Genomic DNA, 19082 nt, shown 5'->3' with positions numbered 1-19082 from the left:
GACTCGATCCCAGGACCCTGAGATCATGACCTGAGCCGAAGGCAGCGGCTTAACCCACTGAGCCACCCAGGCGCCCAAATATCTTGCTTCTTATTCTTTGCTACAAAATTCTCTATTAGTACTCATTGACAGTGGAGGATTTTATTATGTTCTTGGTAGTCATAAAAAAGACAAAAATGAGGGCAGATTGTGATAGAAACCTATTTATTTTTTTAAGGTGTGGAGTTGACTTTATTACAACTGATGAGCCAATATTGACACATTGTTATTAACTAAAGTCCATAGTTTCCATTAGGTTTCACTCTTGGTGTTATGTACATTATGCATTTTGACAAATATATAACATCATATTCTACCCAGACAGCGCCATCCATGATGGTTTCACTTCCTTAACAAGCTGTTTTTATCTTTAACTTTTGTTTTCATTACAAGTAATATTTCAATGTATTGTTAAGTAATAAAATAACATAATTAAAACCTTATTAACTTATTAAAAAGTATTTATTCTTTATTTTTTAAATCACTCAATAATCAATTAAATTGAAATATAATTATATTAAACATTAATAGTAAAAATGTAGGTCATTAGTAGGGAGAAGTGACTTGGAGACTTCAGAAAACTTCTTAAAAAACTTCTTAAAAAGACTTCTTAAAAAGATGGGGGCACCTGGGTTGCTCAGTGGGTTAAAGCCTCTGCCTTCGGCTCAGGTCATGATCCCAGGGTCCTGGGATCAAGCATTGGGCTCTCTGCTCAACGGGGAGCCTGCTTCCTCCTCTCTCTCTGCCTGCCTCTCTGCCTACTTGTGATCTCTGCCTGTCAAAAAAATAAATAAAATCTTTAAAAAAAATAACTATGAACAGAAATTAAAATAATATCTGTTTTATGTTAATTACATTAAAATGCGACATAAAATAATGAATACATTAGCATTTTCTTGGTTGTGAACTTTAAGAGCTATTGATTGCTTAAATACATTTTAGTCAGCCTTTTCCTTTGGGGTCAAAATAATTAACATCACCATATATATATCCTCTTCAGGAAATCATGGACTTGAAAATTAACTTCATTAGTGTATCTTATAGTTCATTAGGCTATCCTATAATTCCGTATCTAAAATCTACCATGGGTTAAAATTTTGCTTTGCTCTTGCTTAAAACCCCCAAAATTCTCCCAAAGAGATCATATTGCTAAGAGGCAAAAATATTTAAAAAACAACTATGTAAAAAATTGCCAATACTTCATAACATTTTAGGAAAAAATGCTTTTTGGCATCTGAAGTTTTATTTAGATTCTTTTAAAAGATTTTATTTATTTATTTGAGAGAGAGAGAGAGAGTACAAGTTGGGGGGAGGAGCAGAGGCAGAGGCAGCCGAGCTCAGGGCGCAATCCCAGGACTCAGAGCTCATGACCTGAGCTGAAGGCACACATTTAGCCAACTGAGGCATACAGGAGTCCCTATTTAGATTATTTTTCTAAAGACTGTTGTTTATGTTTTCTACCATGGTTTAATGAGTTTTGGGCAATCTGTGCTAATACTGTCTGTCCACACAACTCACTGTTTTCTTGATTTGGCCCATTGTCTCTCCATTATACACAAATTGTATGAACATTTTTGTTTATATGAGACAATCTTTTTTCCCCAAAAAATGCTTATATAGGCTCCCTTGTTTCTTATTTTCTTCTATTCATTTATCTGACGTGTACTACATTATTTGGCTAGCTGCTTTTGGATTTAAGTAAACCTAAAGATTGGAATATTTTTATTTATTAATTGTCCCCATTAATGCAGAATTTGGGGACAGTCCTCTCATTCTCTCTCTGTCTCTCTCTCTCTCTCTCTCTTTTTTTTTTGAATAACTGATTATCACATTTATTCTTCACTTCCGTTACATTACAGTTTTTTTTTTTACACAGAGTGAGAGCCATGGGTTAAAACTGTGTTGTCTTATTAGCTGTGAGACTGTGGGGCCACTAAGATTGCCTAACCGCATTTCCTCAGTCTTCTCATCATTAACATGGGGCTAATAATTGCACCAACAGTGTGGTTGAAATGTCAGTATTAAGTAAAATAATTAATGTAAAACATCATGTAATGCTTCACACATAGCACATTTTCAGTAATTACTAGCAATTCTGCTTATTATAATTGCTTTTGTTGTTCCACTTTGAATTCAGTGAAGATATTCAGGATTATTAATACATTGAACTTAACTATAGTATCTTTTATAGGGTAGTAACCTTTCAAGGTGTCTTATCAAGGTGATCCTGAATTTCTTTTCTTTATGAAAGCTTAGCAAAAAGCCAAATCTACAGTGAAATCTAGAGAGATATCAGCCACTTTCACCTTTTGAGGCCACAGCAGTTATCCCAAGCAAGAGAAATGCAAACAATGGGACTTTCAAGCCCTTACTGAAGTTTTAGCCTCTTCTGGTGCAAGGTAGTAAAGTATGAAGGAAAAAGACAAATCTAGTTTTCATGCAATACTGTGGTCCAATGTCAGTATGCTAAGATAGAATTTACATTCCAAGAAAACAACACAAGACCTGATATAAGTTCTCTTTGAGACTGAGGCCCAAATCAAACCATCCTCATTGCCTTGATTAACTCTTTCATTGCTGTAATTGGAGCTCCATTCTATAGCTGTTCATTCTTTCAAGGACATATGACAAATGTTATTAAAAAACCATGATGAAGATGGCTGCTATTTAAGGTGAAGAAAATTAAAGAGTTGGCTTTCTGTAGCCTTAGTCACTTAAAGAAGACTTAAGTATTTTGGGTAGGAGATAATTACCAACCATAGTGAATAGCGTCCCAAGTTTTCTTTGACATACCCAGTTTAAATTCCTTTCATCCCAATACATAAACTTATAGTTCTTAAATAATTGGTTCCAGTTTTTCATTCAGAGAATATTGCCATTGTGTTGACTGACATACATCATAAGCTATGGATACTTTGAGAAGGAATACCAAATCACTTCTTTTTGTGAAAAGATCAGTCTTGATTACTTATACTCTTTGGACACTGGGTAGGATTTTAGATGAGAGAGATGTGTGGGAAGGAAAGGGTTAAATATTTTTAGGGGGTGAATCTTCTTTGGGATGGAATGCCAGGCATAAAAATGAAGAGGTATGGGCTATTTAGGGAATACTGAATTTCAAGTTTTAAGGTAAAGTAAAACAGAAAATTCATTTAAGATTTTTGTAGTAGAATACTTTCAATGCCAGGCTGAAGAAATTGAAAAATTCTGTACTCAACAGTAAGTAATTGGAGATAGGTGAACAGGGTAGTAACTTAGAAATGCAAAGGATATGGAAGTAAAAGGAACTTGAAGATCATTTTCTCCAAATCATTTTATTGATGAGGATACTGAGACCTATAGAAGTAAAGTAACAAGCTCAAAGTCCCCTTAAACTGCCTACGTTCCATAATAGCATTATTATGTATCCCTAGGTTTTAGTTAACTTAGTTGGTATTCTGTGTAGATATTTTTAAGTTATTCAACTATAATTTGGAAGGAGGAGTTTACATTTTGAATGGTCTTCAAATAGAAATATAAAATTCAACTTTGTATCTCAACTTTCCATCAGTTTTTTGCCAAACTGAAAGGCTGATTCACTGCCATTTCTTTAAATTTGCTTCATGCATTTGGAGCACATTATAATGAAAAGAAGCTGCTTTTAGATTTCTGGTGCCAAAACATTTCAGAAAAAACAAACAAACAAACAAAAAAACAAAAAACAAAGATGAGCTTCCACCTCTTTATAAAATTGCATCACTGCTTCTTTATTCTTTCATCTTTATTACAAATATTTAAACAGAAAACAAATGTCATCAGCTAAAGATGATGAGAAATTTATTGTGAAGACAGACTCTAGATGTCAAAGCTAGTGAGCGGACTCCCCTTCATGAGGTGCGAATGCAAACCCAATCTTCACAGTAGTTACTAGACCACAAATTAAACAAGATACCTTTCTCCCAAACTCACACTTTTGGTATATGTTTTATTTGCAATGTTTACTACAATTGTCCTTCAGATGTATCTCTTTGAAAGAATGAATGAGAAAGTTGAAGAAAAAATATTAAAAGCAAGAGAATACATAATAAAGGTGAAGCATAGAAAGTCAATTCTTTTAAACCAGTTTTTTGGTAATTAATTTGTAAATCTCTCAATGCAGTAGAATACACGAAATTAAAATAATATTTTTTAAACCCTGAAATTATTTGACCCGTGCCAATTTCACCGGAATTAATTGCCTATAGCTGCGTATCATATAATTTCTAAAGTTCTGTAACACATTCTATCAATGAAATTAATGAATTAAATGATCACATCGTCAAGTACCTGGCACACGACAAATATCAGTCAGTCAAATTCGTTGACTCCCTGAAATTTCAATTATAGTCACGGTGTCTATATTTAGAAATTCTACAATTTACTTCTGAAGGAAGCGTTGACTAATTATCCCATCCCAGCTGCCAAAGTATTGGAAGAATAGAAAGGGGGAGCAGCAGCGAGCGATATGGGTGTTTGGGAAACTAGCCACGGACCAGCACAGCCCGCGAAGACGTGGTTATGTGACGACAAGGTGGCTGATGCCACAAGCCCGCGATGGGCAGCAGGCACGGTGCCAAACCGAGGGACCCGCTTCTCCAAGGGCTGCCGGCGGAGCCTAAGGCTGATTTCCCTTCCGCCTCCCGGGAGCCCCGGTGTTCGCAGGCACCGTCCAGAGAATTCTTCGCCCCAATTCTCCGGGGAGGAAGACGCGCCTTTCCCGGAGACCGCTAGGCAACACTCACCACGGCAGCCTCCCGACCACTTCCCTCGGCGAGTGTGTGACTTCGTCTAAGCAGCTCACACTTACAGTAGATGCTCGCTGGCGAGGCTGCGAGCAGCAGAGGGCGGGGGAGCTGGCGAGAGGAGGAGGGGGGAGGAGGGGAGGTGCAGAGCTGGGAGGCAGAGGAGACGACAGAGCTCCAGACCCAGCAGGAGCGCGCGGTGGCGGTGCAGTTTCCACCGCGTCCTCCCAGCCGCGCGCGCGCCGCCTCCTCCCCGAGCCGCGGGGACCGCCGCAGCTCCGGGCTGCTGCCGCCGGGCTCCGCGCTCCTGCCCGCTCGCCGCCGCCAGGACCTCCCCTCGTCCGCGCTCAGCCCGCAGCTGTTTCCTTCTGCCAGGCTCGGAACTCTCCGGATCTTCTCCTCGGCTCGCCTCGCTCGTATTTTCTCAACTCCTTTCCTTTATCCGTAGCCACCCTGTCTTTTCCTCCTCTTTTTAGTGAGGATCTTTCTTGACTTACGATGACTTGTCTCCCTTCCCTTCATCATTTATTTCAGCCCTGAAGACTGAAAAGGAATCTTTATCTTCCCCTCAGGGGCATTTTAAAGACCCCCAATCCTGAAAAGTCTTAAGAGGCAGAGAAGCAGGACGCGGGACCCTCTCGACACCCTGGTGTCCGGTCCAGAACCGCGCTCTCAGCCATAGCTAGTATTTAATGTAAGCCCCACCGAGGAGAAGGGAGGCAGGAGCCGGGAGCAAACTTCGGACGTCTCCGCGGACCCGCGGTCCCCGCATTTGGAAGAGCCGCGCGCCAGAAGGCAAGGGACCCCACGGGGAACGCGAAGGCACCGCGAGCCTCCCTCGCCCCCTCCGCGAAGCCGGGGCCGTGGACTGAGACGCGCGGGACAGCAGCGGCGGAGGCGGCCAGGAGAAGATGCGGGGCTCGGGGCCCCCGGGTGCGGGACGCCGGAGGCCCCCGGGCGACGGCGACACCCCCAGCACCCCTGCATCTCTGGCCGGCTGCTACTCCGCACCTCGCAGGGCCCCCCTCTGGACTTGCCTCCTCCTGTGCGCCGCGCTCCGGACCCTCCTGGCCAGCCCCAGCAACGAAGGTAGGTTGGGGGTGGGGACCGCAGCGACCTGGGGCGGAGGGGCGAGGCGGGGCCTGGAAGTGCGGGTCGGGGCGGTCTGGACGCTGCCGCCGCGGAAGAAATCTCCCTCCGCATCGCCAATTCACATGTGTCCGGTTTCGCCAGCCTTCTCGCCCCCCTCTGCTGTTTCTGGGTGCATTGTTTGCCCTTAGGTGCGGGGCGCCGGGCGAGGGACCCGCGTGCGGACCGAGGCTGTTTGGGGGGCTGGGAAGTTGCACGCGGGGGAAGGAGAGGTCCGAGACCCGCGCCGGGAGGTTGGGTGCGGCTGGTTCTCACTTGGAGCGCGTGGGGAAGTGACATTTCGGGCTCGGAGGAGTGGGAACTGTTCGAAGCTCAGCGACCACGATCTCGGGAGAGGGGGGCTTAGAAACCGTTATTTGAGGCCGGCGATGGGAAATATTGTGGGGGTGACTGGCTGCTTTTATTTTGGGGGAAAGTGCCTTCTGGAAGCTGTTATTTAGGGCATCGCCAGCTGCTATTCTGGGGTGGGTGGCGAGAGCTGTTAGTTCTCGAGGGAGGGGAATGGCGAGGGACAGAAGGAGCCCCACACTGTGGGGTGCCCTTCACTTTGGGGGCTCATCATCACATCGAGGTGAAAGTGGAAGAAGGCGGGAAGGTGGGATGCGGCGGGAGGCGGAAGAGGGGTGGAGTGTCGCTGCCTGGAAGTTGCTGCTCGAACCCACTAGGGCTCGTGTCTCGGTGTTTGCGTGACGGAAAGCCCCGCTCTGGCCCGAGCCCGAGCCTGGAGTCCCCAGCCCTCCTCCCCACCCCCAATCCTGCGCTCCGGACTCTGAAGCCGTGTCAGCCTTCGGCTGGGCGGGAGAGTCGAGCAGCACCTCCGTGGCGCCCGTTGCTCCCGGAGCCGTGCTCAGTTCCCGGGCCCGCCACAGCTCGGGCGGCCGCCCTTGGCCCTGGGTCTGCTCCAGCGGCGCTGGCTCCTCTCACACCCCCGCCGCGCTGGGGCTCAGCTCAAAGGCTCGTTCCTCCAGAATGGAGGTGGGAGGTGGAGCGTCTCAGATCCCGATCCCGGCTGCAGGGAAGCGGTCAGCTCCACCGTGGAAACATCATCAAAAACCCTAACCCCCGGCTGGAATACTGGGGTTTCGATTTGAATCGGCTCCGCAAGCCACGGGTGAGGCACAGAGCCTTGGGGAAAAAAAAAAAAAAAATCCTTCCACTCCTAGGGCTGGGGACGCTGGACCAGAAAGATGAAGCAGCAGCAGCCTTCGGGGTCGTGTATGTCCTCGTGACTTGCACGGGTTGTGTGGCTGCAGGAGAAGGCGCTGAGCTGGTTTAGGAGCGCTGCCAGCTCCCTAGGAACCGTGTGAAAGCGGGGCCGACTGCTACTCCCGGCCCCACCCCACCCCACCCCGTGAACTTCTCTCTTTAACCCTCAATTTATTGTTTTAAATCTGATTTAAAGATTCTATGTAGCTCAGTCTAGCTAGCTAGCTAGCTATGGTAATCTCTCATGCTTAACCCCATCCGCATCTTTCCCCCTTCTCTGTAAAGTTGAAAAAGTGTTTTCAGTCATAGTCGTTTTATTAACCTCTCATGTTAGATTCATGATGTTAGAAGTCCCGAAGATGGTGACAGGGTTTGGAGTCCTTTTATGAACTGTCGTATGCCACCGGAAGGGGCATCCTGGTTTGGATTTAAAGAGTAGCAGGGATAGTACTGTCATTCATCCTTTCCTGTTCCCATTATATTTCATCCCCCCCCCCCAGGTGTGATGAAGGAAGTGGTTATGTAGAGATGAAGGGGAGTAGAAGCTTTCCGTTAGGGAAGGAGGAAAAATGTTGCCTCAAGGGCCAGGACTGCGCCTGGGAGGAAGAGGCAGAGGGAATGGGAGAGAAGCTAGGAAATAGCACTGGCCTCTTAAGGTGATGTAAGCAGAGCTCAAATCTTCTGGAAGGTAGACTGGTTGATTTCACAGACCTAACAACCACAGGTTGTCTTGTCCTTATGCCAGCTAGTGGAACACACAGCAAAACTTTGGCCCTAGTGAGGTGGGGATTGCAGGGGTCTATCACTATTTCACATAGTAGGAAATAAAATCGTATTAATATATATGATTTTACCTCATTCATTCCATTTCTACCCAACAGTTTTCCATCTTTCCATTGGTATCATCTCAGAACATTACTTCTGTTCTATAAAATTTATGCTCCCCTTTCTTTTTGTTTCTCCATGTGTTATTATAAATCAAACAATACTATATTAAGATACTAATAATAGGAATTTATTAATTTGTTTAAAGATTCCAATTGGAGTTTTAAAGTTTGTTTTTGATTGTTAATTTCTGGAAGGCCTTTGGAAGATCAGGGGCAGAAAGATTTGATGTATGCACAGCATCCATTAATAACTTGCTCTCATATACTTTGCCTTCTGCAACCTATAGCTACCTAGTGACTTCCCAGACTATAGTGTGTGTGTGCATATATATATGGGTGTGTGCATATATATATATATATATATATATATATATATAATATGAATGATCCCAGTATGTGAGAAAAAAATTCAAGGCAGATAGACATAAATGTGACTTTACATTCACAATTTGTATTCTAGTCATTTTTAAAATTTAACTTTGGTAGACATAAATAAGCAGAACTGTACAGGAAAGGCCAAACATACATCTAGAATCTTAAACTAAGATGGAATGAATGTTAAGATATATTGGATAAAAGACAATAAGAAGAAAATACTCTTTAGACTGATTTCTAAGATAAGAAAAAAATATGTTGTCTTTTTACATATATTAGGCATTAATTACATGTGGAAGAAACCTTTGAACTCTGGTGTAATACAAGACACTTTTATTATAAAATAATTCAGAAGCATATTTAACAAGAAACTTATCTCTGAGATTGATCAAGCAGGGCAAACATTAGCAAGTATATCAACAAGTGAAAATGTAAATAGATTTAATAAGTAAAGAGAGCATGTCCACTTTTATGAATATTGGAGGTGGCCCTGAACTTATTCAGTAACTGCCACTTTTTGCTGTCTGGAGATATATTTGTAAACAAGCATTATTTGACAAGTGCTTTTCGCAGCAGGGTTTCTTGGCCAATTACTGCTGAACAGCTCTGCATTGAAAATGATTCACCCGCAGTGAATCAAGCTTAATTCATTGAAGCTACAGTCAGTGATGTCCCAGTAAAGTGCTTCTGACAGTTGTCAGCACTTAGTATTCGAAAAGTCCAGTTTCTTGTTTCTGATGTTTTCTACGTTTGAGAAGGTGGGGTAGAGGGACTCTTGGGGAAAAACGCACACACACACACACACACACACACACACACACACAGTGAAGACATTTTAGGCTAAACTGTTAAAGAATCATAAAATTGTAGATGTTTCCACTGGAAAGAAAGGAAAAAAAGAGTTTGTTTTAGGGTTTTTCTTGCTTTATAATAGGACCAGGCCCATAAAACAGATTGAAGGACATAATAGATTTGTAAACTAAATGGCTTTGTTTTGTGGCCTTGTCATCCTGTTATAATTCATTTCCTTTTAGATAAAACGGCAGGACCCCACAGAAAAGGGACAGTAAAATCATTCCCTCACCAGGACACTACTGAACAAAAAAAGAGAGCAATTACCCTTATTTGAATCTTAGGTGGTTAGAAGAGAGAGGCCATGAAGAGTTTGGCTTTTTGCTTTATAAAGCATGAAAGAGGGGTAAAGGGTTGACTCTTTAATTTTAAGCTTTTTTTTGACGTAGACAAAAATCTTGGGTGCAGGGTGACAGGGTGAGAAGATTTCATTTCCTCATAGAAGACAGGAGAGGGTGGACAATTCCTGCATTTACAATGAAAATTTCTCCTTTTGCTGAAAATACTCCTTTTGTAATATCACTTTATTTCAATCTACATAGGATTAAAGGGTTTATTTTTTATACTTAGAAGCATTATTGTACTTATTGTTATTTATATTATTAATACTCTTCTCTACAAAATGTGACCATTTAGAATATTTCTACATAAAATGTCAAAATTAGGTGATACAGCTATTTATAGACAAACATTGCCAAACTATATAATTAGATACTAGACTTTATTCAATATTGCTACTGTTGTGAAAATGACTATGCTTTAGTTACTTTCACTACATTTTTGCTGATTGACTTGACCACTTGAATCTCCTTTGTTTGGAGTGCTTTCTTATTATGTATTTGCTTGAATGACTAATTAATTTCCCTTTCATTTGGAGGAAACCATTCTACCTTTGACTATAAAAATAGACTATGATGTGCATTATTATATTAACTATAGCTATTTTTACTTATATGAGTCAAAGTTAATGTTCTTTTAAAAAAAATGTGCTGCTAGTATCTTAAAGACATAACTACTATAGAAAGTATTGTTAACTCTTTTTACTTCATTTTTTGCATTTAAATTACCAGATATATTTCACTTTACTAATGAGTGGTTTGAATTTAAATTAGCAGAGTTACCTAGTTATTCAAATATGATTTATGCATTTTTTACCATTTTAAAATAGTTTTACAATTGTTTTTGTAAAGCATCAAAATTAACTGAAGTTTGAATATGCATCCTTGCTTATTATAAACCATTAAAAATTGATTGCAGTATTTGTCCATTTTTCCCTTTCAGAAAGAGTATATATTTTATTATAAAAGCGATATTCAAGCAAAAAAATGTAAATTATCACCTTAGAGACTCTGAATGACTCTTGCAGTTCTTTGTATGTATTTATCTGTAGAGCAGAATAGCTCCTACTGGTAGCTCTACTGGGTAAACACACGTTTCGTTATTTTATCAAAATTTATGTAATCCAGTTGGTTAGGTGGTGATTTCTTTGAAGGAGTTATCCTAGTCTATTGTATACATAACACACCTAATGTATTTTTAAATCACATTAAAAATTGTATCCCAGATGTGGTGGTACACTTATTGTTTTTATGAATGTGTACAAAGTAGATAAAAAAAAAATGAGTTCTAAAGGTTTTGTAAATACAGATTAAAAAGTTCCACATTTTTTAAGAAGCTTAATAATATATATCTTTAAAGTAATAAACACAATGTTTTTATTCAGTAAGAAGTATTTGATATAAGAAAGATAAGAGAATCTCTGATCTACTCATAATTTTTAAAGCACTATATAGTGATTAGGAAACTGGAAGATTTGAGAGTTTTTCACTGTGAAAGTCTTTTATTGGTTCCATTAAAAACATCTAAATTACAAACTAAAATGATTCACCCTTAAGTATTTGGTTTGAACTTCCAAAACAATTAGCATGAGTATTTGGAAAAGTCTCCCTTTATCACATATTTACTTTTCTCTTTTTAGTTTCTGACTATCCAGAAATTTCTTTATTCCAAGTTAATGAAAGAGATTTTAAAGTGTTTGAAGAAGACAAAAAATATATTTTGCTGAAGAAAAAATGTCTAAAATTTTAAATTCAAATTTTAGAAAACAGTTCATTTTTGATAATACATTTATTAACATATACAAGGTGTCATAATGAAGAACTTTCCACAAATATAGTAGGATCAGTAATGCCACAAATTGTGCTATGAAATTGCTGTTTATAAATCAAGGTATAAATAGATAGTGACACAGATATTCTTGAGTATTGAAAGGTGATTGGAATTTTCATTTTCTGACACTATAAATTTCACAGATATAGGATTCATTCATTCCATTTATTTTGATCACATAAAATCAAGAAGTAGCTTCAATTTAAAATTTATATTACAGTAATAATAGAAAACAATGAAATGATTTAAAATATAATTCTAATCAATGAACTTCATGAGAAATGTAGACTTTTAAATTCCGTTTTAGCTTCTTTCATTACTATCTTAAAAAAACCTTACTTAATATCTGTTAGTGAAAGCAAAAAGTAAGTGAATATACAAAAAGGAAAAGCACTGTTAAGGTACATAAATATGGAAATTGTGTCTAGAGAAATGTGGAGTGGTTTTGAAAACTCTGTGGTTTAGCATAATATTTATTAACTGTCATTTAGTGTTAGTACAAGTTTTAAATGCTTTTTTTTTTATCTTTAGCACTTGAAAGAAACCCTAAAGAGTCATTTCTACCATTGAAAAATTGCTGGAAAATCCTTTTTAAAATGTGCGTGAGCTTTGCCTTTAGAATACCATTTTCAATGTATTTCAGTTAAGGGAAACCTGGTAGGTTCTGTTTGTAATTAAGGTTTATTCTAGCTCTTCTTTTCCTATAGGAACTCCAGCCTTTTGTCTCTGACCAGTTTATGTGTTATTTTATTCATATCATTTAAGTTGTTTCATATACTATTGAAGACCATACAAAATTTTGTCGGTCAAAAATCAACCCTAGGTCATGCATTCTTTCCTCACGTGTTCATGGCTTTAATCATGGTGCATTCATTAAGCAGAGTGCAGTAATTTCACCAGAGGATGGTCCAGGTGCACATGGACACATTTAGGGGTGTGTAGAAAAATCACGGTGAGGCTGAAACAAAGAGTGGGAAGAGATGTCAAGATGGTATCACTATGACTTTGATATTAATAATAGTGCTTGCATTTTATTTTTTATATTATTTTTTAAAAATACATTACCCCACCCCCACCACACTTACTCTAAGTTTATATTTGTTACACGTATGCTCTGAGGATATAAATTATAGTCTAATAAAAAAAACTATTTTATTTCATCAAATTAGGTTTTTTTCTTCTGTTTCTCTGTAAATTCTACTGTTTTGTTGAGTCGTGCCAAATACTTATGGTGTTAGACACCCCGCAGATTAAATAATTGGGATTAAAGTGTCTGTGATGATTCTAATTCTGTTTTAGTTGCTGGACTGATGCCCAGGCCATCTTCTCCATCCATCACACATGTCTTCAGTTCTAACTCAACTGGGCCCATAGCTCTGTTAAGTAAGTGATTCTGGGGGAGAAAAAAAAAAAAAATCAAAGAGCCAAAACCTGAGGGTTGAAATATTTTGCATATGCTTTGCGAGAAAATGTTCCTACTTGGAAACATGTTTCGGGCTAAGTATTGGAAGATTTAGAGAAAATACAGTCTGTTCTTTTACTCAGAAATGGGTAGTGTCTTTTTTTTCTCTTATAATAATGTCACACTCTTATTTTTATCTGCCAAATCTCCCTTTCCCTGACCCCCAGCCCCTTCCTTCAATCCCTCCTTTCCTCCCTCAGGTCCTTCCTTTACTCTCTTTCCAACCCTCCTTCCTCCCACCTTTCCTATCAGACACTCCATTCAGACAAAGTTGAAGCAAGATAAAAGGACAGTAACACATGCCTCCTATGTTCCATTACCCTCAAGGAGGTCATGATGTCAAACTGGGTGAGAAGTAATAGTCTGTAAAATAAAGCATGGGACCCAGTCTCCAAAGGTGAAGAGCATATTGTGTCAAACTAAGTCATACATTGTTTATTTAATTCATAAATCAGAAACACAAGAATTTAAGGTGTCTCTGTGAGCTTTATGTTTCTTATAAGATAGCTCACTTTCTTTCCACCAGCTGTAACTTCCTGTTCCAGGATGCTTGTTAATGTCTTTTCTGTGGAAAGACAAACTCAGCAGGTAGATCCGGCTGGCACTGGTTCAGCCCAGCAGTCCTCAGCAGGAGCTTTCTCTGTGAGCCAGATTTTGGCTTTCTCGAGCTAGCTGAACAGGTGAGGCTGGCCACCTGGTCTTGTGGAAGATAGCAGTGGACTCTCTCTTCTCCCTCAAGAGTTTTACCCTGGGCAGTGTAATGAGGCTCCTACAAGGGTATACAACTAGCCTTGTGAGAAAAGCAGAAAATCCTTGGAAACTTCTGTGTCTGAAGGATTTGAACCATGTCCAGTTTCAAACCATCATATTTGGCTTCTCTGGAAGGGGGTGGGGAACACCTAACAATAGAACCACGTAATCTTAGAGAACTGGAGTCACCGTTTTTTGATTTAAGCTTATGAAACACAAGTTGAAAAATGATGAAATGTTATAGAATTATGGAAAAATAAGCAAAAACAAACACTGACTTTGAAATTCAAAAACAAACTAGCCTTGTTTTTGTTTTTTATTTGTTTGTTTTTGTTTTTGTTTTGTTTTTGGCTAATCTCCATTGCTTAACAGCCCTAAGTTCTGTGGATGCTCACTCAGTTTTCTTTTTTTTTTCTTTTTTTTTTTTTTTTAACCTCAGTTCATTTATTTGTAATTGGTACTGCCTACTTTACATAATTGTCCTGTAGAACAAACAAAATGAAACAACTTTCTAATTGGTAGTGAATGTCACAAATGAAAGTTCTGGGACTCTGCCCGATTAACACTCCACGTAGTGCATGCCTGTGCACCCCTCACTTACTGGGTAAGGATCAGGATACAGGAAAGCACTGTGTGCAGCAGTTCTGTTTTTAAACTTATATGATGAGAGGAAACTTCCTTAAGAAAAGGAATATAAAAATATCTTACCTTTGCAAATATAACAGAATTATGGCTTTAGTGAACACTTCCTTAGTGCCTTAATAGCATGGAAGTGGCCTATGTCCTTGAAGGCCCAGTAGCTTAATTTTAATTAACTTCACAATAATTGTGCTTCATACTGGGTAGTGCAGAGTGAGGAGATGTAAACACCATGAAATGAGCTCTATCACACATTAGTGGTCTTGAACCATCTACCTCAGATTCCACATAGTTAAAATCAAGTGTTAACACACACTCATAGGGTTGCTGTGGAGATAAAATAAGAATGTATATATGTTGCCTAATGAAATTCCTAGAGCAGAGCAGGTATACACCAGATGTAAGCCCCTCAATTTCCCCCGCTACTAAATACAGGCTGTTTGAGAGAAGATTTCACAATCACAGGTTATCATCTCACTTGCCCTGGATGATTAAAGGGAAACTGGGACAGAGAACAATCTAAAAAAAGAATTGAATGTGCAAAATTTCCATAGAGCTAACCAGGATAGAAATCAATGACATGATGTGGTCTGAATTTTCTGCTGGTTTCCTCATTATTGCTTTTGAACACTGGGATCTGATTAGGAAATAGAAAACCACAAGTATAAGGGTCATGGGTTGTAAATGTTGCATTTTACCTCATTATTCCCCAGGTAGAGGTCACAGTTTGCTTACTAGCCGCAAAATGTATCAAGAGATATCTTCAAATATTTTAGATATTTAGTCCTAGCATAGTATTTTGTTAGTTTTACCTGGTTGACAGATAGATAGGTGGACGGATAGATAGTCGTTGAAATGACCCAGTGGATAGGTGGGAGAATTAAATTCTTAGAAGTTTCCTAAAAAAGATATCTGACATTATAATTTGACATCACTCTTTTAGTCTGAAATATATGATTTTCTGGTCTGTTCAATTATATTCAGAATTTGAAATAGTACTGGGAAGTATATATTTTTTTTATATTTTCAGAAAGATTTTAATATAATTCTGTGAAGGCTTATCCTTTTTACATAGGTTAACATAAACAGGTGTAAGGAAGTTTAGAATGTACTGTATTTAGAACTGCTTATGAAATGTAGGATTCTATTTACATACTAATGAGTAGACATACCTGTATACCATAATTATAACTAACATTGATTATTGACATACTGTGTGCCAGACATTTTACTAAGTAGTTTACATATATATATTGATTTCTTTTCCCCAAAACAAGCTTAGGAAATCATGTAATAATAATAGTAATAATAATAATTATTATATTTTCATTTTACACATGATGAAAGTGAGCAGGGAATGGTTAAATAACTCACCCACAGTTGCAAATCTGAAAGTGGTAGAAATCTGCATTCAAACCCAGGTAATCTGACTGCAGCACAGCTCTTAACAGCTCTTCCAAGCCAGGAGATACTGTTGACTAAAGTCCTCCAGACATCCACAGTCACTCTTGCTCTCATCATCTAAGTAATGGCTCATTCCACTGAGAATGGGAAGTATAGTAAAAGTGCATACAGAACTACATTACAGTCCAGAACATATTTTCTGAGTAGTTCACTTGCAGCTCCCTCCTTTTTTTCTCCCCTCAGTAAATATTTGATCAGCTGCTTGTCCTAAGGCTCTTATGCTCTGATATACTCCATGTTGACATCTCACCTTTCCATTGCCCTGAACCCTGCTAGCACAAGGCAAGATCTCTTCCCACACATTGCTTCCATTTCAGGGCATGCATTCTTTAATTTTTTTTTAAGATTTTATTTATTTATTTGACAGAGATCACAGGTTGGCAGAGAGGCAGGCAGAGAGGGAAAGTGAAGCAGGCTCCCCGCTGAGCAGAGAGCCCGATGCAGGGCTCGATCCCAGGACCCTGGGATCATGACCTGAGCCGAAGGCAGAGGCTTTAACCCACTGAGCCACCCAGGCGCCACCATTCTTTACTTTTTGAGTTGTTTTCTCTTATTTTAGTATATAAGCAAGCCAGTTCTCAATCCCTAGTCCAGGCTAAGCTGTAGACTCAGGTTTCTATAGCCGAAATCCCATTAAGGAATTCTCTTGGAGGAGTGATAGCTCTAAGATGGTGACATATGTAGTTCCTGACTTCTGCTTCCCTCACAGGAAGCATAACTAACTATTCAAGAACAAGACACCACTGAGAGAATCCTAGAACATGGGTTGAGGTTGAAGCACCTCTACACATCACAGAGAGCAAAACATACTACACTAGAAGGGTTAAAGAAGCATCTATACCTTGACCACATTGCCCCTCTCCAGTGCAACACAATGCAGAGAGGTCTCCCCTGGCTCTGGTTCTTCCAGTGGGGAAAGACAACACAGAGGAGACAATACTCCCCCAGGATTGTGAGTCACTTTGTAAGAGCTCTTGCTCTGATCTCACACCATGGAAATTACAGGAGAATCTGTGGGGTTCAGTCACGGGGAGTTTTACAGCCTTGGGGAATGGGGGAGGGGCTTGCAGCAACCAGCACATGGATCATGACGGATGAAGTTCATACTTGTAGTGCCCAAGTAGTAATCCTAACCAGATGCTGATCTACTCATCTGCAGAATCGAGTCAGAGGCTTACTCTGACTAGGAAACAGGGTAGGGAGCTGTCTGCCTGATTTGGATCCTCCAAGGAGAAGTTTTGGCAGTCCTGCAGCCCAGTTTGCCCATACCATTCAGGGAGCTGAATCACAGTCCCATCTTCTGCGGAGAGTGTCTTATGGCCCCATCTGTCGAGAAGGACAAGAGACAACTCCCAGGAGGCTGTGTGGCCCAGATCAGAGCTCATGCTTCAAATCAGGTAGGCAAAGCCAATAGTTTGCAGAGCAAAGCCAGTGGTTCTGTTCAGTTTAGAAACTTTGGATGTAGGTCTGCTTGAGTTAAGATGACAAACAAAGGACTTTACTGAATTTAGAGATATTTCTTCCACTGTACCCCAACAGGGAATTTAATTTGTGTTTCTGCTCAGTGCTGAATACAACCTTCAACCTGTCCAAAAAGGCAACCAAATTGGAGCACGCAGGAAACTGTACAGCCCATCCAATAGCCCAACATTCAGTGGCATTTGAACAAGGAACACAACCCGTGCCTTTCCCCATTTATAAAGCAAAACCAGTGGCCTTATTTGATGAAGGAATTCAGTACACAGTCATACCTAATTCAAGTATGCAAACAATAAGCTGTACATCCCTTGGTCTTGTCCTTCCCGAGTAGGGAAGCAAATTCATAGTTCCATCTACTACTAAATATTGTGCCCAGTCCTGACTGTCTAGTAAGCCTTACCAGAGATCCAGGCAACTGTGGAGATCATCCAACAGTCTTATGTGAAAAACAAAGGCAGCAGTCCTATCCAACTATTATCAACCAACAGTACAACTCCCATCCCTTTCTTACAGCTCAAACAGTTCCCTCTCCCAAAGTAGACCATGATAGGAAACTTTGCCCGTCCAGGGACATTACCAGCACACACCCAAAATCTCCAGCTGAGCTGACTGGTGAAGAAACTGCATCTGTCAGAGCAAACCTCTGAAATCTGGAAGAGGACCCTGTTACTTAAATGTGCAGATACCAATATAAGGAGTCCAGGATCACCAAAAAAAAAAAAAAAAAAAAAAAAAAAATCAGTTTAATATGACACCACCAAAGACATCTAATAAAGCTTTAATAACTGTCCCTAAAGAAATGGGGATCTGTGAACTGTCAGACAAATAAATCAGAGTAATCCTTTTAAGAAAGTTTAGTGAGCTATAAGGAAACACAAATGAAATTAGGAAAACAATTCATGAATGAAATAAGTTTGACAAGGAAAGAGAAACCACCAAAAGCAAACAAAAAACACGCAGACTTTCTAGAATTGAAAAATACAAAAAGTGTACTGCAGAATTCAATAAAAACTCTGAAAAGTAGACTCAACCAGAAGAAGAAAAAATTAGCAACTTAGAAGAAAGACATTAGAAATCACTCAGTCAGAGGAGGAAAGAAAGAAAGAAAGAAAGAAAGAAAGAAAGGAAGGAAGGAAGGAGGGAGGGAGGGAGGAAGGAAGGAAGGAAAAGAAGAACTCATACAAGAATTATGGGATACAATGAAAAGAAACAATATTCACAATATGGGAATTCCAGAAGGAGAAGACAATAAGGGACAGAATATATATTTAAGTGATAACGGATGAAAACTTTCTGAAGTTGCAGAGAGAAGTAGACATCCAGGTTCATGAGGCCCAAAAGACTCCAAATAGATTGAATCCAAATAGGGCTACACTGAAACACATTATAATTAAATTTTTAAATACTAGGAAATAATTTTAAGAGTAGGAGAAGCAAAGAGAGAAGTTTCATACAAGGGAACACCCATAAGACCTTCACCAGACTTCTCAGCAGAAACTTTTCAGGTCAGGAAAGGTGAGACATTCAAAATATAGAAAGAAAATAACTGTCAACCAAGAATTCTATACATGATGAACCTGTTCTTCAGAAACAAAGGAGGGATAAAGACTTTCTCAAAAAAACAGAGGAAGGAACTGAGGAAGTTTATTACCACCAGACTTGTCCCACAAGAAATGCTAAAGGGAGTTATGTGAGTGGAAGTAAAAAGATGCTAATTAACAATGTAAAAACACAAAAAATTGTGTAAATTTCACTGGTAATGGTAAGTATATAGTCACAGATTCTGCAATATCATAATAATGGTGTATAATTCGCTTACAACTTTAAAAGATTTTTTAAGAAATATAAATA

General features: G+C 39.6%; 1 protein-coding gene across 10 annotated transcripts in view; it reads left to right on the top strand.

Moving 5' to 3' along the window:
- Positions 1 to 4998: 4998 nt before the first annotated feature.
- Positions 4999 to 19082, top strand: part of EPHA5 (EPH receptor A5) — a 356553-nt gene continuing 342469 nt past the window's right edge. For 5 of the 10 annotated variants that reach the window (XM_047719425.1, XM_047719424.1, XM_047719422.1 and 2 more), the window contains exon 1: positions 5706 to 5888. In XM_047719425.1, the coding sequence (XP_047575381.1) occupies positions 5711 to 5888 (178 nt within the window). In that variant the 5' untranslated portion in view covers positions 5706 to 5710. Of the gene's footprint in view, positions 5889 to 19082 lie in introns of all 10 variants that reach the window. The other 5 variants (XR_007125337.1, XR_007125335.1, XR_007125336.1 and 2 more) reach the window with 3 other exon arrangements.

Source organism: Lutra lutra, chromosome 2, assembly GCF_902655055.1.
Source record: "Lutra lutra chromosome 2, mLutLut1.2, whole genome shotgun sequence".
Classification (NCBI taxonomy): Eukaryota; Metazoa; Chordata; class Mammalia; order Carnivora; family Mustelidae; genus Lutra; species Lutra lutra.
The sequence above is the reverse complement of the archived record's forward strand: the minus strand, read 5'-3'. Positions and strand labels throughout refer to the sequence as shown.